We start from the raw sequence: 23333 nt of genomic DNA, 5'->3' as shown, positions 1-23333 counted from the left end.
TTTATGCAGAAATCATAAAAAGGTATCTCATGTTTACAGATTTTTAAGCCTGATTCTTCTAAATTGCAATCAAATACCCATCATGAAAACTGATGTATTCGGTTTTGGTTGAAGTAGAAAATTAACCTGATTTTCAGCAGTCAATATTGCCCTTAACATCAAAGACATGTAGAATTTCTCTTGCATTTCTGCTGAGGTCTTGGTTATACTACTTTCTATAGAATCTTTGGGTGAAACTGCTCAGTTGCAGTAGTAATCCATATAGGAAATCAAACTTTCAAATTAATACAAAAAACAGTGCAAGAGATTACCAAAAGCAGGTATCTCCCTTCTGCTTCCTAATGTAAACAAAAGTTAAAGGGCATGCAAAACATGCAAGACTGATACTTTGTTTCACTCTTTCTCACCATTCCTTTATTCTTTTTGAATAATTTCTGGATACTTAATATAGTTTGATAAATAAACTGTCAAGATTTGTCCCTGGTACATTCTCTCATGCCTACCTGTCCTTGAATGTTCAGTTACCTCAGGGATAAGAACTCTAATAATGCATGTGAATTTGTGCTTTGGAAGTTGTCTATCTGTATGTTGTTGTTCTAATACTAGCTGAATGGTGCAAAGAATGTAACTTTGAAGTATGCTTGAGTTTAACAAGTTATAATGCTTGAACCTTAAAGCACCTTAAAGCTTTAGAAAGATCTTCATTTTTCTTGTGAGAGACACATTGCAGGGGTTGCTTTTATTACAATTCATAGAATAGTCTTTGTCTCAAAGGTTTAATTGGATAATATTAAGCAAGAAAATATCATGACTTTCTTTCCCTTTTAATTGAGCCCTGAGTTTTAATGTTTTTACCCCAGCTACACCTTAAAGCACATGAAAGAATTTCCTTTTAACCCACATGGACCTCTTCTTGTTTAATATTAGAAATAATTTATTGCGAGACATGAAAAAAGTTCAGCTTATGCCACTGTATAAACCTCTTTAGATTTGCTGGTGTACCTACTGAGAAGTATCTACGGAGTTCATGCTTCACTTGCAGCCACTCGCTCCTTAGGGTGTAGCCATCGCTGTCCATTTTAAGCATATTCAAATGCTGGAAAAATCCTGTACAAACAAATAGGAAGGAAGAGGTCTCTTGCTTCTGTAGAATTTCTTGTATGTCTGGATGAAACTAGGCTAAGATTTAGCTATGAATAAGTTCATTGGTTTAAACATTGCCTTTGTTATAGCTGGGCTTTAGAAAAATTTTATTCGCCTTTAGGTTATTTTTTGTTGTTGTTGAAAAATCACATTTCATATTCAGTTTGATTGATGCATTAATTAATCCATTTTTTTATTAACTTCTAGGCAGCTTGTGAGGGAAATATACAGATGTCACCACTCTCCACAACAAGTGGATCTTCAAATTCTGGTGGAAACAATACAGATGATTATAATGAGTAAGTTGTTCTATTTTATATCTAAAGCCTCATCTGAGTGCAGGATGTAAAGTCATCAAGGGAGATAAACCTTAGTGGTTTAATTTGGCATCAGCAATGTAGAATTCAACAACAAAATAATACATCTTCTAATACTTAGTTGATAGAGTTACTAACTAACTGATGCTACACTGAATAATTCCCCCATTGTGACACCTTCTGGCACCAAAATGATTTTTCATATGTGTTGTAGTTTAACCCCAGCCAGTAACTAAGCACCATGCAGCTGCTCGCTCACTCCCCCCTCAACCCAGTGGGATGGGGGAGAGAGTCAGAAGGAAAAAGGTAAAACTCTAAGGTTGAGATAAGAACAATTTAACAGAACAGACAGGAAGAAACTAATAATAACAATACTAAAATGACAACACTAATAAAAGGATTGGAGTATACAAAACAAATGAGGCACAATGCAATTGCTCACCACCTGCTGACTGATGCTCAGTAAGTCCCAGAGCAGCGATCCCCCCAGGCCAACTCCCCACAGTTTACGTATGGGGCATGATGTCTTATGGTACGGAATACCCCTTTGGCTAGTTTGGGTCAGCTGCCCTGGCTGTCTCCCATCCCAACTTCTTGTGTCCCTCCAGCCTTCTTGCTGGCTGGCCATGAGAAGCTGAAAAATCCTTGACTTAGTCTAAACACTACTTAGCATATTAACTTAGAACTTTTGGTAAGTAGAGTAAGATTTAGCATTAACAAGTATCTGTAAGACCCTATGTTTTATGCATCTTCTCCTCCTGAAGCTTTGCTCTTTATCATCAGTGAAGTTTCTGACAATGTACACTAATGGCCGTATTTTCACTGTATGTGCCCATAAAAGAAACCATGCCTCTCTCCTTGTTTAGAACAGTGCTCAAAACCTAAATTACATTATCAAGTTATATGTGTAGTAACAAAAGTAGCTTGGAGGCTGTGTAGTTACTTTATTTACATGTGCAATTTTTGAGCAATTAGAGAGATATTTATGCAGAGTTCACGGGTACAGAATGAATATCCAGATATTTGGGGTTTCTTCTGTCAATCTGAAGAGACATCTCCATACTGATGTAGGTTTTGGGAAACTGACCCACCTGAATATGCACCAACATAAGTGGTGGATGAAGCTCAAGTTGATTGCATTTTAAAAGCTGGTGGTGTCATTATCTAGAAGTCAAATATAAAAATTTTAGGGTACAGAAGCAAATGTGTTGACTTGTACATAAATTAAGAACCAAAGAACTCCAACCTTTAAGTGACCTTGCATAATTCATGTTTTGTTCTTGCAGGCTCCTGCACAAGGTCAGTAAAGAACTGGCAGAATGGTATTTCCAGGATGGCCATGCAGTGCTTGCAGCATGTTGCCATCTGGCTGTTGAAAATATAGAGGTAATTTTTTTTTTCCCTCTTTAACTATGGAGAGGCCAACATTGACTTCCTTTTTACATCTCCCTGTGTTAACTGTTTTTTAAAATGTATGTACCACATTCTAAGATGTATTGCTTGTACTTAGTATTTGCTTTGTATATATTTATACAGAGAGTTTGATCCTTACAGTATTAAAGTTAGTAGCAAAACTCCCCTGATTCTATTAAATTCAAGATTTGTCATGCACAGAAAGTAGTATGCTATTATTTAATTGTATTTTCATATATGCAGTATCATGTTATATTAGAAAATATAAGGTACCCAAGTACCTTACATATACACATAAGTACTACTGCTTATTATTTATGGTGACTCAAAAGAGCCATTCAGAACTGGAACATCATTGTGCTGCAAAAGATGCAATCTCTACCTTGAAGAATTTGCAGTCTAAATGATGATGTAAATAAGAAAAAAACCCTACCCCTCAGTATAAAAATAGGGCTGACATATAGGAAACATTTTATTAGATTTTTTCATTTTGTTTGTAGTTTTACAAATTGTTTCTTTTCCTCATTCTCTCTGGACTTTGTTGTTGCTGACTCCATATATTCTTCCTGCTATATCCCCTAAAATGAGTAAAATACCATCTTAATGAGCTGTTCAGAGAGAAAGAAATAATCAGTTAATGCCTGTATTATAGACATGAATAGACATTTCAGGTTGTTATGTAGTCTCTTACTATTTAATATTCTGCTATGCCTACCAGCAACTCCAGTTGCCCAGAGAGGGTAAGAACAGGAGAGTCCTTCCTGGTTTGGTGGTTTGTTTGGTTTTGGGGGGTGTGGGGGTGTGTGAGTCTCCTTTCATCGAAAGAGAGGGGAAATATGTACTCTGAAAGCTAGTGTCCTTACTTAAGACTAGAAGGAATCATTATCACTTTTGGGTATGATATTTATATAATCTCTTTGCTTGAATAAAGGAAGATTCTGCTAATGGAAATATATTTGGTTATTTAAAAACTGATTAACATGTGGTGCACAATTATTTACTTGTTCAAGAGACCCAAATTATATGTAAGTTGCTTTAATACATATTTTGTCCTTCTGTAAAAAGCGGTCTCATAAATGAATGTCATATGCTCAGCATGGTGAATCCCTAAAAGTGCTTGTATCCCTTAATGATATAATTTTTTCATTGAGCAAGCTTGCGATGGCAAACCTGATTCGTGGAAATGAACTGGAGTTGGCAATCAGTGTTGGTACTGTCTTAGGAGAAAGTGCAGCACAAGCAACACATTATGCCCTAGAATTACTAGCAAGAAAATGTATGACAGTAACAACATGGTAAGAATTTCTTAATCCAAAGAAGGTTTTTTTATCCCCCCCACCCCCCCACCCCTGACAAAATGATAAAGGTGTTTCTTTCTGAAACTTTATAGACACCAAACCACCATGGGTAGGTAGAATAAGAATTGCTGCTTGAATAAGAATTGCTATATTAGACCTTTGAAGTATAGGGCATGCAAATGTTCTGCTTTAATCTCAAAATACATTATGTATGCATTGTAAATGAGAGAAGAGTCATTGTCAAACAGAGTATGAAACCCACTGAAAAAAACCCTAGGTACTTGGGCAATAGGTAGCATAGAAGTCCTAGTCTCTACTGAGTAAAAATGACTGCTTCAGACAAAGTAAGGCTAGAACTGAATTATAAAGTCAAAAGGAACAGAAGCTTAAGTAGGATCTGTGAAGTGATTTTTAAGTACTTGCTTGAAAAATATAAAAACCTAAGAGGCTGAGGAATTATTGTATATTGGTATTAGGAATACAAGACAGCTGACAAGATTTAAGGAAACAGGATTACTGTTTAATTCTGCAGGACTAAGTCATTTCTGTGTTGCATATAGGGGAAACTTTATCTCTGCTACATTTTCTTTTCCTCCCTGTGGTGATTTTACTTTGAAGGATAGTTTTGTCTGTTTTTTGTCTACCAGTGAAAAGCAGAAAATCTTCCTAAGGTATACTTGGCAGCTGTACAGGTGTTTCAGAATTAACATTTCATAGAAAACGTGTGCTTAAACAGATACTGCAATTAAGCATCAGATTTTCTGCTGCAGTTGGTATTTGCGTTAAGTATCTAGAGGTAGCCTGAGAGAAACATAGTGGAACTCCTCTCAGAGCATTTAACCTGCCTTAGACAATGAAGCATTGTAGGAAAAGTTAAAACAAGAAATGGATGACTTGCTGGTTTGGTTTTGCAATGATTTAGCATGTCTGCACTGCACCGGTTCTAACAGGGTTGTTTTGGCAATTCCATGTGCAGCTTTTAAAGTCTCTGAAGCTCTTTCTCTGATCTCCCTGCCTTTGTTGTGAAGAGTGATTTTTATGTAGCCCCTGACAGGAAGCACTGGACACGGAGTTAAAAACTGTATATTTTTTCCAGTTCCATAAAAAAAGCTTGTTCTGAACTCAGTGCTGTAACAAGTACTTATAATAGTATGGCATTTACATGTATGTGCATAAAACTAATGCAAACTTATGGCATGTGTACACTGAAGTCTACATGGGTATATGTGATAAAATTTTAAATTGGTGTACTGCATATTGCCCAAACATACATCTGGATTTGTCAGTGGGTTTCATATGCGATACTGAACATCTATTACAGCTACAGCCTGCAATCCTGGATTCTGATTTGCAGCCATTACAGCGTATTTTTCTATTCTGTAGGAAAAGATCAGAGATACCTGAATGTCTTCATATTCTGTAATAAAGAGATACTAGCACAGCATAATACCCCTTGGACCACTGCATGTATAAGATCAATTATGGGGAAGCTGGAGTTCAAAGGGCTCCCTTTTTTGTTTTACTCGTTGTTATGCTTAGGGATATCCATCAATTGGAAACATTTCATTGTAGAAAGACACTTAATTATAGACACCTCAAGGAATACCAAAAGGACCTTGATGGGTTAATAATGAAATCAGTTATTGGTGGAATGTATTTTGGGTCTTGTGGGATGGGTTTTTTTGTTTGTTTGTTTGGTTGGTTTGGGTTTTTTTAAGAAGTGCTCTGAAATATAAAATCAAAACCAAAAAGTCAAAACGAAACATTCATGCCCTTCCCCATCTTTCCAAATCTACAGCCTTGGGAAAATGTGTGAGTGTTTAAGACACCATTTTAGTTTTATTTGTGTTTAGCACTTAAATACTGTTAAAAGCAACCTTCTGCTATTCAGAAGGCTAGTGGTATTTTACTTGAGATACTGAATTCTGCATATGCAAACTCAGCCACTTGATTTTGTTCTTTATACTGACAGTGTTTTCAGTTTGATTCTTAAAGAAACATTCCAGGTAACACAATTTGTAGGCTATTATATGAGGGCTTCTTTGGATTTTTTTAAATAAACATTTGATTTCAGTTTTTTGGCTGAGCAATTTCTAATCACTTTAAAAAAAAGTTTAAATTGCTTATGAAGATGAGTACATGTGAGTAACTGATCTTGAAAATAGTTTAAGAACTTGTGAAATATCCTATAGTCTGAAAAAGCCTTTCTGTAACTTGGAAAATTGGCTATTGCATGGTAATAGTATAACAGGTTTTCCAAAGACCTTTTGGCATTACCTTCTTTAGGTTGTCAAAAGGCATTGGAAAGCTATTTTTTTTGTTGTTAAAGTCGGTTAACCTGACCCTTGTATTTGCTGTTGTAGTTTAATTACTTTCTATTAGATTTTTGCTCTGTAAAGCAAGAATATAAACCAAATTTTTGTTCATTACTGTTTCAATGTCTTCCTTTTAGCTTTCCATCACTTGGATACAGGTATTTTGCTTGTTTACAGAAAGATAGATTTGAAAAGTGTGTGGCTTTACTAATGCTAAAAATAAGCTTAAACTAAGTGTTCTAATTTTTTAATTGTGATCAATACTTGAAAGTGGGATAGAAAGCAATTGCAAATATTGGTCAGTAGCTTACTCAAACATTTTTTTTTTTTAAGCCAAGGACCACATTCTGAAAATCCAGGGGAACTCAGTAGGAGTTTTTGCCTTACACAGCAGCAAGTCAGTCTTGTGGGTCACAGGAGAAATGATGTCTGCATGTATAGAAGAGCTACAGAGCAACCAGAATAATCAGTTATTAAAAGCTCAATAGAATAATTGTTTCAAAATAATTTCTTAATATTTACATATGTTCCCTCCAGCTGCTTGTTGTGTTAAGGAGGGGCTAACAAATGGTAAAAAGTTAGGAATATTTCAGAAATGTCAGTTTGCTAAAACACAATTTTCCTTTCAGAAGGATGAAAATAGGTATCACATTCTTTCCTTGTATAATGTCTCTTTTGTAATGTCACAGAAGCACTAGCCATTCTGGATGACTGAGAGATGCTTTATGCTGATGTCATGGAACTCTAGAAGCCTGGAAGTTTGAGGATGGTTTCATGATACAGAGCCACATTAACTTCTTTCCTTCTTTCAAATTGGATAGGTCCTACTTCCTCCTTCCCATCCCTGCTCACGTACTCTTCCATCTCACTTTGAGGTAGTTCTGATGCTTTAGGATTGCACAGCTGTTTAATTCAACCAAGTAAAGCAACAGAAAATTAACACATGACTTCCCCAAAAAGATGAACAGATTAAGCCACATTTATTGCACCAAAATAGTCTTAGAGACTAAGGTTGCTTCTGCTCTTCTCTGGAAGTAGTATTTTTTTCAGTAAACTCTTCTTTATAAAAGGAATGTAAAAGAGAAAACAGTTTCCTCCTATTACAAACCATTAAGAGTAACTACATGTCATCTTTTGTTTGTGCAGGAATTTAGCAGCTGATCTTCTTATGATGATTCCTGATAATAAATTGCAGTTAGTAAAACTGTGTGCTTTTTATCCTGGATGCGTAGCAGAAATAAATGACCTGCATGAAAAGGTACAATGAAAAAGAATTTACCTGAACACTAACAAGCTTATGTATTGATTTGTTTATTAATTTCAGAAAACTATAGGCCAAATAGGATGACTTTGTCACTAACAGTCTTACATGTTACATATCCTTTTTTGCTCTTTTAGTCTTCATTGACTTTATTTTCAGTATTGCACAAGAAGGACTTTAGTTCTTCAATTCTATTCTGTGTGTAGTCTTTCCATGACACAGGTTACTTCCTGAAGTAGCTTATGATCTTCAGAATTACCTGTCGGTATGATTTATAACCTCCTCATCACTGAAGTGCAGCCTAATCATGTCTTAGGATAGCACAGGAAGCTGATCTGCTGAATTGTTTTACATCTTATGTCTGTAATCTCCTTAAATTCCCCCTTTCCTCTTCAGCAGCAGAAAGGTCTGCTCCACTAACTCCCTTAAGGTTCCACTTAGACTGCACATCTATTAAGCAGTAGTAAAAAGTTCACAAAAACAATAGCAATGGAAACTAATACTGCTTAAATTAAAGTTACAGAACCTTCTCCTGTGTTGTTCTCTGGTCTAAATGGCTTTCTTAAAGCACGTTTTATGCAAGTATGTCTGTCCAGCAATGACTCTTCTTTCACAGAGTTTGATCTTATTGTTATGTGGAAACTTCAGTATTTCTCTGCATCTTAAAGAATTGTTTAAACATTGCAGTAATTCTTTAGGAAAATCTTTGTTTTCCAGTGTAATCTTCCTGATGTAGAAGAATGCATGCGGTTGGCAGAGACAATTCAGGCAGATGGGGATGTATTCGAAACTATAAAGTACTATCTGTTAAGCACAGAACCTGAAAAGGCTCTCCCTATTGGCATTCAGTATGTGAAAGGTAGGTCCTTGGACAAAGAAACCTTTTAAAGCATAAATGATTTGTATAGCTTGCCTCTTGAGGTACTTCTGTTTCTTTTTTTCAACAGAACAGCTTTGTGGCTCAGATTGGACTTTAGATTCAGTCTGTCCGTATCTTGATCTTCTAAGTTACATACGCACTGAACGATTAGTGTTGCATAAATGTAGTGAGTGAGTATATTTTCCTTACTTATAAAAGTGGAATCTCCATTAAAGGAAACTTTGGGAATTAAAAAAATGTAGGTGCACACTGTTACTATCATTTTTGTTTACCAGAAGAGGGGTACAAAAAATTTCAGCAAGCAAGCTAGTTCCCAATTGGGAGAATAGAATGTGGAATTTTCCTAAATATTCAAGGTTTAGCAAGAATTAAAAAAAGACATTTTACTGCTGCTTTCTCTCTGGGGCATTTACAATGGGGGAATCAATATTGGTCTTACTTGAAGAATCTCACTTTGAGCTGTGGTTTCAGTTTCCTGAAGGAAAAGAGCAGTGGTACCACACATAATATGGGTTTTTATGTCAAAGTGTTAAGGAAATGTGAGCTGTCACTCTCAAAATTAACTCTAAAATAGTTGGATAGCTGTGGTTCACCATCATGACAGATGGTTGAAGCTAGGCCTGGGTGCCTGCACAGGTGTAAGTGTTAAGAACTAAAAAGGAGCAAAAAGCTTAACTCTTACCTGTGGCCTGTGGGGAAACTTGGTGAAACTGAAGTCCACACTAATATGTGAAGCAATTTTATTTACATTTAGAGTTTTATCACATTAAAAGGTCTGAGTGACGTTTTTGTAACTTTACGTGATTGTGCTTAATAACTATGTGTTGTACGTGCTATTTAAAATTTAATAATTGAGATCAATATAAAGCAGATGGAGTCTGTTTTAACAATTACATCACACAGTAAGTAAGCATAATCAGCAAACATTATCCACAAAAGATGGATGGATAAATGAGGTTTTAAAGTGATCATTTTGATTATGAGTTTGTTTAATGTTTTTGCAAATGCTTGTTATTGTTCATGATTAATACTTGTTCATTTATAGACTTCGGAATGAGTTGCTGATTTTGTGTGGTTACATTGGTGCTTTACTTGCTATCAGAAGACAGTACAATAGCATTGTACCTGCACTTTATGAGTATACAAGGTAATATTATGTTTTCACTAACACTGGAAAATCTCAGTCCCTCTTATGATGTATGCCATATGTAGTCTCCACACCCCTTTCCTCCCTACCAAAAAAAAAAATAAATTATACACATAAAAGTTTCTGAGGCAATGCAACTAGTTGTGAATCCAGGATTTCAGTCAAACTCTTAGTTCTGCAGGAAAAACAATTTTTAGAAATAGATGAGTATTCAGTATTACCTCCATGCATGATCATGCGTTAACAGTAACAGTTCTAATTTTGTATCTAGGTGTAGACCATTTGCCAAGACTTGCTCGGTAGCAACAGGGACAAGCTTTGAATTTAGAGTTCGTGATGCACTAGCTTGATTCCCACCAAGAAACCTGGCTTGACCTTCTGTTACTCAGTGAGCTAATATTCCAGGCATTAATACACTTGACCTGGCCCACTTGATCTGACCTGGCCTGGTCCTGCCCAGTTGGACCAGCTCAACCCCAACCAGTCACCCAACTTGACTTGACCTGACCTGACTAAGCCCACCTGACTAGACTTGACTGACTTAACCAGCTCAGCCTGACCCAATTGATTTGACTGACTTGAACCAGCTCAGCCTAACCCAACTGACTTGACTTAACCTCACCCACTTTACATGACCTGGCTTGGCCCACTTGATGTGACTGGACTTGGCATGACTTTACCCAGCCCACTTGACTTGACCAGACTTGGCTTGATCCAGCCCAATCTGGCTTGGCCAAACCCACTTGACCCTACTCAACCTGACCCACTTGATTACACTTGGTACACTTGACTTACCTGACCCCGCTTGTCCCACTTGGACTTGAAAGGAGAAAGATTAAGATAGTAATCTTTATCTTGCCTAGTAAATAAAATAGGTTTACGTACAATACTTTAAAATTCCTTCCTCAGAGTATAACTGTGATTGTTTAGTCTTCCTGTCTGGTTTGGTAACAATACTGCTAACCAGCTGACTTACTTCAGTTTCTCCCTCACAATTTGGGATTGTCAAATCCTTTTCGTTTTGTCCCCTGACTTGCTGAGTAGCAAGGCCAGCTCCAAGATGTCACTGATTTCATAGTGCAAGCTGTGTTGGCATTGTTCTAGCTGTCATTCTCTACTGACCACTGTAGCTTTGTTAAGAATTTCAGCTCATTTACCTCTTCATCAAGAATAAATGTTGTGTATATTGTCCAGTCCTTTCACACCTTACTAGAACTGTGAGCTTTCCTACACCTCCTGATATTTTATCAGAATTGCCTATCAAGGATAATTAGACTACATAAATTTAACATGTCTCAGAACTGTGTGTTTGCCCCTTTTCTTTTACTCCTCTCCATCAGATGTCTCAACAGCACTCCTTTCCTCTTAGCCATCCTCATCTCTGAAACTTGGTGAGATGATGGGGAAAAGGACTGTTTTGTTTTGTTCTTTTTTCTTTTGTGAGCCACCAGACTTATGTATGGAAAACAACAAGATGAAATACAAGCTTTTACAGAAGGGCACTTCTGATATGAAAATTAATAGACTAGTAACAAGCTGTCTTTGAGACTCAGTTTGTGATACTTCGGCTGTCAAGCTGTAAGTTTTCCTGGGATTTAAAGAACCACAGAAAAATACCGCTCTAAATTTTTTTCTCAGATTTCCCAGTATTTTCAGGATTCATAGATTTTTAGATTCCAGCCCATCTTAAACTGGACACTTACATGCTTAAGCTGAACATTTTTAAGGCATCCCAGCACAAATGGAAGTTTGCTGAATTAGGTCAGGTAATAACTGTCCTTTGTATTATGTTTTGATAAATAAAAAATACATCTACTGCAAGGATTTTGAAACTGTTTTCTGCAAGTAATCAGGTGAAACAAGGCTGTCCCAGAGCATGTATTGAACTGTCTTACTTTAACTGTATTTTTTATCATGTCTACTAAATATAGGCAAAATGGGTCCTTAATTTTAGTAAAGTTGTCATTATTAAGAAATGAGAATGCATATATAGCCTTAAAATATAGAACGACCTCAAATTAAAAAAAATACAGCTAATTAAAGACAAGCTTAAATGAGATGTAAATAGGGATAATTAAAATAAAACTTAAATGAAAAGGTATACTTTTATATCTAGTAATTTAATATTTCTAAGGTTTAATATAGTGATTATTGTGAAGGATCAATTTATTTCCTTAAATTTATTTCCATATCCAATCAAAAATAGTTTTATATTACTACTGTCTACCTTGTTTTTATTTTAAGAAAATATTCATTGTTAGAATTAATTTGGACTTTAATTACTTGCATTCTTTTTCAGTCAGCTTTTAAAGAGACGGGAGGTATCTGTACCTTTGAAAATTGAACAGCTTTCTGAGGAACTAGATGCATGGAGAGCTTGTACTCAATTAAACAAGTAGGTGGAAAAATATAAAATTACCATGAATGAGACTATTAATATCTGTTTAGTTGTAAATACAGTATTTATGTCCTTTGTAAAATCTGAATATGAATGTAAAAAATGAGTACTTTGTGGCTCTTAATTTCTAACACAAATTAAGATATAAAGTTGAAAAACAAGTGTCTTTTGTTCATAGGCCTACCGATGAGTTGCCATGCACCCCGCCATCTGAATCGCAGAGAATGGTGTATTCAATACTTGTATCACGAATACAAGAGGAGCCTCTGAAAGGACTGGTTGGGCCAGACTATGTCACTGGATCAAATCTTCCTAGTCATTCAGATGTTCACAACTCTTGTTTGACAGGGCTAAGGATACAGGTATGGTTTCAGTGAGCTGAGGTGTTTTTTGCTTGGTGATAGCATTGACTAGTTGTGAGGTTACAGTAAATCTTAAGGTCCCTCCCATCATTTGGGAGGAAAAATGTTTTCTCTGTTGTCACAGAAGCAGAACTTAAAGAGAATAAGTGCTGACATCTGCTATATAAAAAAGGCTATATAAAGAATTGTCCAATCAAATAATTGCCAGGTTTCCCAATCCAAAATTTTTAATTTCCATGGGAAAGACAGATTTCCTTTGCCAAATGTTCCATCTAAAGTGCATGTAACTTACTGCCTACTACCTCACCACAGCTTGAATAAAAACCAGGAAATTATTTCTCTTCAATCACATACTAACATTATTCTGTTATTAGTATTTATTATTATGGAAATGCATATTATAAAACTTGTAATTCATGATTAAAAAAGATATTAGAAGACTAAATGTTCAAATATATTTATTCATCACTCGCATAGAGCTTTATGATGAAAACATACTAGTCCTTATAACACCTCTTTGGTATATGTTGTTACTTCCATAAAGGGAAAATCGACAGAGCCTGAAAACACAACTCTTGGACTCCTGTCTCCAGACAGTGCCTCAGGGTGAATTTACTCTCTTACATGAGACTGAGTCTATTTCCTCTGTCTAGTGCAAGATGCCAGTCCAAAGAGTAACAGGGTTGTTCAGAGATAAAGAGGGGTAGTTTTGTGTCAGAAAGTGGAGATTGCAAAATGCTAGTGGGATTTCTGAGGTAAACAAAATTCACAACTGCACACTGTCAAGCCTAAAAAAACCTTGCTGCCAATGCTTCCACATTAGACCAGTGGTCTCTGGCTATGGCTATACTCTCAACGTTTGCTAACTGCCATGTAAAGCTGCCATTGTTATAATCTATTCAACAAGAATAACAAATATGGTGCTACCAGCTTGTCATATATAATATCCTTATTTCTGGATTAGTGAACATTAGGAGTCATTGCTTTAGGCATGCAGATCAGCTCACAAATCACTTATATAATACTAAGGTATAGTAGCCTAACTGCATGGGTTCACAAGTTTTAAGTAGCAAGTTCAGAGAGCAGAACTCTTAAGGTGGCACTTAAACTGAATTGCAGCTTCAGGACCATATTTTGTCAAATGAAGAGATTGGCAAAAATAGCTCTTCCTCCACCAGATAAACTAGTATTTTTATCCTTTTCATAGTGAACATTTGAAATTGTTCTGTAGACTGCATGTAGGCTCCATGTTTTCAAAGAATTCATGGAGACATTATATTGGGTTTTTTTGTAGATGGGGGAATATGCAGATCAGCACAGATAATGACAGAGACACAATGAAATATGTACAACATTCTGAAGGAAAAAACTTGTTACTTTGGTTTCTAATTCAGGCTAAATTTAACTTTGGATTAATTGACAAACATATAAAATACCACAATTATTAAAAATCAAACTATAAATCTAAGGATTATGAAATGTTGGGTCTCCACATTTTGGAACATAACAAGTTCACTCAATTTATACTGTGTAACTATTATCAAAGCTTTAAGTTGGTGGGGTACAATTTTTGCACTAACATAGATGATAGTTGTAAATCAGGTTTTTGTGCTCTCAGATAAAAAAAAATGTGCTTTCTGTTGTGATAGCCTTTACACAATACATGTGTACTTCATTTTTCTTTCTTTCCCCAAACATTTTTGCTCTACAGGGTCCCGTGTTCTTCCTTGAAGATGGAAAATCTGCTATTTCACTGAATGATGCTTTGATGTGGGCCAAAGTGAATCCTTTTTCACCACTAGGAACAGGAATACGACTTAACCCATTTTGATGAGGTGTTTTCCTCTGTACTTTGTACTGCTTAAAATAACACTCTGGGGATTAATACTGATTTAACCTTGCTTGTTAAAGGACAGAAAGATGGCAGTTGACTCCTCCTGAAGGGTGATTACTTGGACTTTGTAAAATGAGAACAAGAAAAAGATTTCTATACAAATGTTTGTTGATAATCCAAAGAAAAAGTTATTTGAGAATCCAAAGAAAAAAAAAAAGTCCTAACTTCATAGACAGCCATGTCTTTTTTTTTTTTTTTAAGAATAGTGTTGTCAGACAATAGACATATTTCAGTCAACTCTGTGTAAATAGATGCCTTGTAAAGGAAGTAAGCAACTATATGCATGTTATCAAAATACTGATAACAAACTGTGAAATCCACAAACACACTTTCAAATATAGAGTAATAGAATGACCTTATTGATAGCCACTGCAACCTGTTTTTAGAATGACTGGAATCCTGCAGCTGTTTCATGCATTGTGTCCCCCTTTTTAATTTTAACTGATTTTTTACACACAGGATTCTATAGCAAAAGTAAAAATTAAAAAGTGCTCAGATGATTTTTTTTTTCATCCATTAGTTATTGTGCTTTAATAGCAGTACAAAGCTGTTTGCTAATGTTTTGTTTAGATAGGTTTGAATATCTAGACTATAAAATTCTATTTTCTAATAAGTTCATCTTTGGCAACTGTCCCCCTTATACTTTCACTGGAAGCTAAAATGTATTTATAAAACTTTTTTTTTAAAAAAAAAAACAACCAAGGGTTTCTAAGGAACAAACAGTAAATGTATTGAAGTTATTTAAATATGTCATGTATATTTAAAATACTTGTTTTCTTTTTACATTTTGTATTAGTTACAAATATACTTATAGTATGACAGACCAGAAGTAAATACTTGCGCATATATTTTTATTTACTAAAGCTGTGCTCAAATGAAAAGAAAATTATGGTAACAGAATACTACAAATATTTAAATTTTAAAGCTGTGTATAGTATGGAATTTAATCATAAGGCAAATCTTATACTTTATAAGAATTATTAATAAGAATAATTATTATCAGAATTACTTACCTGTAGAAAAGATGCCTTAGTTATAATATTCTTTGTTAGCTTAATTGATGGCACACAAGCAGAAATCTACTTTATCTCTTGTTACGTTTTTTGCTGCTGCTTTAAAATAAATTTTAAAATCCTGATAGTTACATAAAATGTAAAGAAATTGCAATTAAAAATTGGCAGAACTATTTCTAGAGAAACTGTTGTAAAACTGGAAATAACACAAGGTCTCTTTTTAGCAGACCCTATTGAAGAAAATCCTCAATATATATGTAAGCAATGCCCTCATTTAACTAGAAATAACAATGCCACCATGCTGGAAAGGTGGGATGGAGATTAGAAGTAAAAAAATCCTGTTTTCCCTCCCTTTAAAAAGTTAAAAATTAATTCTGTCAATGTTCTAGAGTATTATTACAGGGTTTCTGGTGTAAGAATATATGGGGGTGGAAGCTTAGCTGTTTTGTAACCTATACAGAAACATTTTTGTACATACTTGGATGCTGGAACAGAATGTTTTACTTTTTGCAGGTATTGTTTGGAAAATGTTTTCTTTTGTTTAACCCTGTGGAGCTTGGGGAATAAGAGTTGGATTTAAGAAATAAAAATTCATAGTTTTTGAAAGAATTTTCCAGCAGTCAGTATCCAATATGTTGCTTCTGTCAAATGAAAGGCTAGCTATCTTTTAGCACGTAAATTGTACAACCTTCTATGTAAAAGTTGTTAATACAGAGTTGGAGAGCAAAGGTAAGAACTGAACATGCAGCCCCATGACTGATCATTGGGATCTGAAGGACTGACTCAACTGCCACTCTATTTAAAACCTTTTGCTGCGTCCTAAGGATTTTAAATGATATTTCAAACTTTAAATATCTTACAATATGTAGTATAACTGCATCAATTTGTTGAACATAAACTGTGCCTTAACGTGGAATCTTAGATAAATCTACTCCCTCTTTGTATTAGGGAGTGAGGGTTAAGAACTCTTTCATTGCTGAAATACAGAAATTAAGTCAAAGGGCACATTTTGTATCAGGAATCCATCAGGTAACGGTCATTGTGAATAAAATGAGGTTGCATTTTCTTCAAGGTGGTTGTATCCCATGTGGTGAGTGAGGGGAACATGCAGAGAAGGTTGTAATTTTGTCTACTGTTACAACTGTGGTTGCAACTGTCAAACTATAGAATCATCACTTTCAAAAATAATTTCAGATTGTTTGCTAACGTGTGACTTCATTGTCTGGCACAGCTAGTCAAATACAGATACTTCCCCTTCATATTAAAGAATCCTTTGTCTTCAGATGATTGTTTGACTCTTCTGTAAAAGTCATATTTCTGTTTGAATGAGGAAATTTATCAAGCTATACAGCTAGTGCTTTCCAATACTATTAAATCTCAGTTAAGTTTAACAGCACTTTATCCCTACAAAATCAAAGTCATTGTTCTGTTGAAAGAATCTGACCAACATTACTGACATGTTTATAAGCTTCACAGACTGCAGTTACCTCTGATACTTTCCTAGGTGGGTTCTAAAACAATAAAAAAAAATAATCTATCATGCTATAAACTCTTCCCCTTGCAAAGACTGCCTTTAAAATGAGATATGACACTCTAAATCCATGGTGTTGAATATCTCCATTGGGTAAAATCATTTAAATCCAGAATTGCAACAATTTAAGATGACACTAATGCAAGAAACTCCCTTCATTCTCTACACAGAAAACAAAACTAAACTACTGAGTCTAGATCTCTTTTTCAGAATAGGCATTAGTGGTTTGTTGTGGGTTTTTTTTAAACTTGAAGCTTACACATTTATGTAGGAAGGAAATTAAATCCACAATCATCTTTGCTCTAGATTAAAAATTATCAAAAACACGGGGTGGGGAATATATATAGAAAAGCAGTTGTGAAGACCAGTATGCTTTTGCACAATAGGTCAAGATAGGAAGACATGAAGTATGCTTTCAGATTTAGTGAATATTTCACATGCAACAATTATACCTTGTGGCTTCCAATGTTCTATCAGTAACACTTCTGTCAGGAAAAATTAATAGTAAACCAGCTCTAGGAAGAAATGAAGCTGACAAGGAAGCAAGGCAATGTTATCAAAATGAGTAAATTACAGTATTGCAGATATTAAGAAATAATAATGAAAGCTGCATTTTATAGAATACAATTATTTCAAAGAGGTTTTCAATTTATTTGCTTAAAAAAGAATTGTTCCCTAACAGACAGTAAACTTAAATTTCTTTTTGTTGATTATGCAGTCAACACTACTGTAATCAGACTGGGGTTTGTGTTCCAGTGTTCCACTCTGGGTAACCCTTGCAGTGGTCTGCAGGGAGGTACCAAGCATCCCTCGTAACAGGATCTGTCAGCTTGTTTCACCTGGTTTTCTTTAAAATGAACACCTGTTTTGCCTCTTGTTTCTGAGGAATCTAGATGCATGGTGGGGCAGTGCAACTGGAAAACTATATCAAAGGAAACAGTGGCTTTGAAGATTCAAACTATTAAAACTCCATAATTTAAAAGTGACAATGCTGTTTTAATCACCTTTTAGTTTAAGTTTAGTGTACAATTTTATACTTAAACAGTGAAAGAAGGCCTCATCTTTCCTGATGAAAGTAGCATTTTAGCCCTATATATACACATAAAGCCAAAGCACTGCCATCTTGAGGGTATGATTATTTGAACCGCTGTAGACTATTGTTGGTGGGAAAAGGGAAAAATACACACATAGAACCTGAAAATTGGTCAGAGTTTGGGATTATTGCTACCAGCGTCCAAACCAGCCAAACACGTTGGTGTCTACGTGGGTCGGGCCACGGTGTGGGTCAGCAGGATGCCTACAAACAGGACTCTGACTTGCTACAGAGCTGACTATTTGTGTCCCACTTTTCCTGCACCTTATCCTATGGTTCCCTACACAGTCAAGATGTCTGTCAGGGCGGTGGGAATTATTGCTTAAGTAAGGACTGGAGCACCTGCCCAATCACACATTGATCAACAAAATGAAGATCTCCATTACATAACTGGAGGGAGGAAAACTGATTTCAGTATGGTGAAAGTATCCAGAATAAACCAAAGCTCCGAGGAAGGCAATAGAAGCACTTTTGAATATTAGAATAATTTCTACAGGTGCCGTGCCAGGGAAAAGCTCAAAGCACTTTTACGTTAAAAATAAAAAATACTGGAAGCCCCCTCCAAACTTCCTGTTTTCTAAGACATTGTATCTGATGCCTTCAAATTTTAAACACAAAATCTCTTTGTTGCCTTTATAGCAAAAGTAAACCAAAACCACACACCATTACAATCTGAATAGATTAAAATGAAGGCTTATGTGATGTGAGAAACAAACTTACACGATGTGGCAAACAGTTTTTCCTTTGGGATATGAGCTATGTTCTCAGAGGGTGTGCAGCAACAAAGATGGTGAACCGCACATTGTCCCAAATTTGGTTTAATGTTAAACTGCCCTTTAAAGCAAAAATCTCAAGATGTTCATTTCAGCAGCATGTTAAGCATCTGATCAGTTAGTTGTTCAGTTTTCTAGTTTATTTGCAGTTACTACCCCCCCTTTGACTGACGCCCAGGTGATTTGACAGCTGTATAAAATGAATACTACACCAAAAAAAAAAAAAAAAACACAAACCAAAAACCCAAAACCTAAAGAGAAGGGGAAACATTAAACAGGTTGTATGGTAAAAGTGCACTGTATCTTCTTTTCAAATCAAACATTTTGCATATGTTGGAAAAAAAAATAAAATGAGAGGGCTTCAGCATTTTGGGGGCATAATGTGTAAGATCACATAAATAAGCATGAAATAGGATGTTGAGAGATTAGACAGTATGTCTTGAAACTCCACAGGCTGAATTTGAACAACTTTATTTGAAGAGTAAAATCATTCAGTCATTCTAGTTAAACATCTTACTTGGCAAAGTAGGTCCAATATTGAAGAAAAGTAGAAAGCCCAACCTCTGACAAACTGTGATCATATACATCCTTCTGATGGTCCAGAACAAATTTTTCATTTGATGTCTGTCAATCAGTATACTTTATTCTCTTCAGAAATTTTAAAGATGCAGCTAAAAGACTGACTGACCTGAAGTTCAATGTCTAAATTCTGTTTGCATATGCTTCATTTACTCCTGCAGCTACCACTGACATCAAGAAGCCGGAAGAACTTGTACAGTCCCAGTACATGGAACACATGGTACATTAAAAAACACAGGAGATTTTTTATATTGACCTGTGGCACAGAAGAGACTGAGGTGGGACTGTTAGGTTCCATGTCGGTGCCAGCATTTTGAGAAGTACACTGAGAACCCACAGGAGTGCAGAAAGGGGCTCCAAAATGAAACAAACCAGAGAACTCAATCTCGTTTGGGAAACATTGATGTGGCCCTGATGTCTTTTAATTGAGACAGAGCATCACAAAAAAAAGACACGCTTTAGTTAACACGCTGGTTAGGAAGTTGAATGTAAGATAATTCAAGTGAAATGCAGTGGCCTGCAAGACAGAGAAGGTCAAACTAGACAGGCTAATGGTCTCTTTAGACCTCAGAATATCTGAACTGGTTGCAGTAAGACCAATACATGTACAAACATTTGCAAGATTGGATTGATAGAGGTCTTACAGTTTGTCTCACAGAAGAGAGGAGTAATAACATTGAAATGAATAGAATATAAACTCAGACTGATTGATTTGAAAATATCCTTTTGCTTTTGAGGACCATCTGATAATATTACTGATCCAATTCCTAACACATTATCCACATAAGTTAAATTAACCTAATTAGCAGAAGAAGGAAATAATTAGCTACTGCATTATCACTTCCCCTGCTCTTCCTAAGGCTGAACAAACCCAATCCTCTCAGCCACTCCTTGTACATCAGCCCACTAACCACCTTGGTGGCCCTTCCTGGAACCGCTCCGGTATGTTTTATACCGGGTGGTCCAACACTGAGCGCGGTACCCCAGGTGGAGTGTTACAAGTGCCATAAGGCGGATCAGAATCACTTCCAAAAGTGCTGGCATATTACACCCTTACTAACTAACACAGCCCAAGATGCTGCTGGCCCCCACTGCTGCAAGGGCACTGTTCAACTTGTTCTCCATCAGGAATCCCTACACCCTTTTCCTCAAAGGTCCTTTCTAACCAACTGGCCGCAGCCTGTAGCGGTGCACAGGTTGCTCCAGCACCAGTGCTGGCGTTTGTCTTTGCTGAGGGTCATATCCTGTCAGCCCATTTCTCCAGCCTGCTGAAGTCCCTCTGAACCTGGAGGGACCTCCAGCATGTCAGTCACTCCCCTATTTGCTATGTGTGTCCTCCGTCCCATTGTCCCAGGTCATGACTAAAGACATTAAGCAATACTGGCCCAAGAAATGATCCCTAAGGGAGATCATTTGTAATTGGCCATCAGCTAGACATCATCTACGACCCTTTGGTCACAGCCCTTTGAATATGACAGTCCAGGCAATTTTCCATCCACCTCATCAACCACTTATCCACCCTATGTCTCGGTAGTTTGACTACAAGGACGCTGTACAACATCCACTGCTATCCCCTTGAAACGAGAGCTATTTATTTCTTCAAAGAATATCAGCGACAAGTTATACCATCTCTACTATAGGTATAATGATTCAGCCAAGAAGAGCTAAGGAACTCAGCAGCTTTTGTCAGTAATAAGGAGTAGCAGAGGGGAGTATCTATCAGTAACGTGTTAATCGTGGAAGTCCCATTTATTAAATTTAAATTTTACCCCAGTAGCATAACACTGATACACTACCCAAGGAACGTTGCATGTAGCCACACAGCAGTCATCAAACATCATGAAACACTGGGAAAAATTCAGAAGACTGTACGTATGACCCAGTTCATGTTATCAATCACCTCTACAGTTCTAATGGTACTCCCCAACCATGTTTAGGCAAGCAAGACAAAAAGGCAGCCGAAGGAGGCCTGCTGCTCGCTGCCTTCAGTTGTCACTCTGACACTTAGCACTGTAGCTGTGTTAAAATACGGCTGTCCCGAGCTCTGGTCCTGCTCTTCTGCTTGTTAAGAAAATAAAAACCAACAACAAAAACACTCACATGGCTCCTCTTCCCTCTCATGCATTCTCATGTGCATATTAATGATGGCATTAACTTTCTGTCTATTTAAGTTAATACTAGGCTCCATCATTATGTCTGTTAGCCTGATGTTACTCTTGATAGCCTTTGAAGCTGTTGATCTGGTGACCATGGGTAACTGTGCCTGGTAATACTAGTCAGTAAAATCAACTTCCCTATCTTGAAGATTTTTTAATTCTGAAGGTAAAAAAAAAAAAAGTGTTCAGGAATTTATTATGTCATTTAAAAAAATCACTCGTAGTTATTTAGTTTTTACAGGTCTATAAGATGTAAGTACTTTCATTTTGAAAACAGGGAAACCAATATACGATCATCTTAAATAGCTTGACCAAAGCTATTTGGTCAAGCTGAAGGGAATCAGCAGTCGATATCCAGGCCTGTGAGCACCATCAGCAAAGTTAAAGCTTCTCAAGCTCTTCTTCCAGTGTCAAATCTCACTTTAAACCACATTTTTCATTTATGACTGTGCTAGTTCTTGCCAAATCAGGGTAAGATATTAAAGATACTGAGCAATAGGTCAGTGCTAGTGACAAATGCCGGCAAAACCACCTGTAGGCATCACCAACTCACCCTCTATTAGTTAGCACCGCGTAGATGTCCTGCACCTGAGCCTCTGCGGCTCCTGGCTTACAGGGAATTGTTCCCTCTATCAGCTCCCGGGCAAGGTTCCGCTTCTGTTTTGAAAAAAAAACAAAAAAAAACAAAAAAAACCCTTTATGCAACAGGAAAAAAAGTTTTGGGCGTGAGCGGGTGCAAAGAAGATGCCTGTGCGGTTTTGGTATCCAAACTGAGATTTCTTGTTGCTCCCCAAACCCCTTTAATTCACCCAGCGAGGCTTTCAGTACCAGGACCTAATTTGCACAAGTACAAAAATAAGCCAAATGCTGCCGAAAGCCAGGGCGTAGCCTGGGCGTTCACCTTTTGTACACCTCAGTCAGGCGGAGCGGGAACTCAAAACGGCAGAGTTCAGGCCGGCACGCCCGCCCCCGCCCCAAGGGCCGCCCGAACGGCCGGTCCGCGCCCAGACCCGCCGCCGCCGCCGCCGGCGGGACCAGCTGCCGAGCTCGGCGGGCCGGGAGCTCCCCCGTCCCGCCGGCGCGGCCCTGGGTGTCCGGCGGGCTTGTGGCGCGGCAGGCTCTCCCCGCCGGCTGCCCGGGGAGAGCTCCCGGCCGAGGCAGCGCAAGGGGGCGCCGGCTCCCGCCCCCCGGCCCGGCCCGGCCCGGCCCGGCCCGGCGCGGGTAGCGCCCGGGGCAGGGGGAGAGAGGTGGCGGCTCTGCAGCCAGCCGAGCGCGGGGCGGCCCCGGCTGCGGGGGAGCCACGGCGGGGCAGAGCGGCGCTGGCCGCCGAGAGCCCCTACGCCGCCTCCCGGCAACGGCTCGCCGGTCAAGGCACGGCGAGTCCGGTCAAGGCACGGCGAGGGCGGTACTCCCGGCGTCTTCCGAGGCGCCAGTGCGGCACCGTTCGTCTGCCGCCAGGTGCTTTTTCAGCACGCCTGCAGGATTTCACAGTTGGATTCCTTTGCAGAATCGAGATATCACACTACGGTTTGGGGTTGTTTGTTTGTTCGGGGGTTTTTTTTGTTTGTTTGGGTTTTGGGGTTTTTTTGTTTTGTTTTTTTCTGAAAACGCCTTATGATACTCTTTTGCTGGTATAATCATTCATACAGTAAGAGATACTTCAGCCAGTAAAGAAGGCTCCTTCTAAACTTGGGTGTGCCAGAGTTAGTCGTCTTTTGACAGTGCTCTGACATGGTTCAATGTTTGTTTCAGTTCCCGGT

At 37.5% G+C, this 23333-nt stretch overlaps 1 protein-coding gene and 1 long non-coding RNA gene across 2 annotated transcripts in view; one reads left to right on the top strand and one right to left on the bottom strand.

Annotated features, from left to right (window-relative positions):
- The window catches only part of WDR17 (WD repeat domain 17), a 51136-nt gene extending 34190 nt beyond the window's left edge, over nt 1-16946 (top strand). Inside the window, exons 20-30 of the mRNA XM_075028155.1 lie at nt 1351-1442; nt 2747-2846; nt 4029-4168; nt 6624-6644; nt 7633-7744; nt 8465-8606; nt 8695-8797; nt 9673-9774; nt 12074-12169; nt 12351-12534; nt 14246-16946. Coding sequence (XP_074884256.1) covers nt 1351-1442; nt 2747-2846; nt 4029-4168; nt 6624-6644; nt 7633-7744; nt 8465-8606; nt 8695-8797; nt 9673-9774; nt 12074-12169; nt 12351-12534; nt 14246-14365 — 1212 coding nt within the window. The 3' untranslated portion in view covers nt 14366-16946. The remainder of the gene's footprint in view (nt 1-1350; nt 1443-2746; nt 2847-4028; nt 4169-6623; nt 6645-7632; nt 7745-8464; nt 8607-8694; nt 8798-9672; nt 9775-12073; nt 12170-12350; nt 12535-14245) is intronic.
- LOC142031176 (uncharacterized) overlaps nt 1-22706 on the bottom strand; it is a 35762-nt gene extending 13056 nt beyond the window's left edge. Inside the window, exons 1-2 of the long non-coding RNA XR_012650440.1 lie at nt 22475-22706; nt 22127-22230 (exon numbers count right to left, since the gene is read on the bottom strand). This is a non-coding gene — a long non-coding RNA (uncharacterized LOC142031176). The remainder of the gene's footprint in view (nt 1-22126; nt 22231-22474) is intronic.
- Between the last annotated feature and the right edge of the window lie 627 nt (nt 22707-23333).

Source organism: Buteo buteo, chromosome 1, assembly GCF_964188355.1.
Source record: "Buteo buteo chromosome 1, bButBut1.hap1.1, whole genome shotgun sequence".
NCBI classification, from domain to species: domain Eukaryota; kingdom Metazoa; phylum Chordata; class Aves; order Accipitriformes; family Accipitridae; genus Buteo; species Buteo buteo.
The sequence above is the reverse complement of the archived record's forward strand: the minus strand, read 5'-3'. Positions and strand labels throughout refer to the sequence as shown.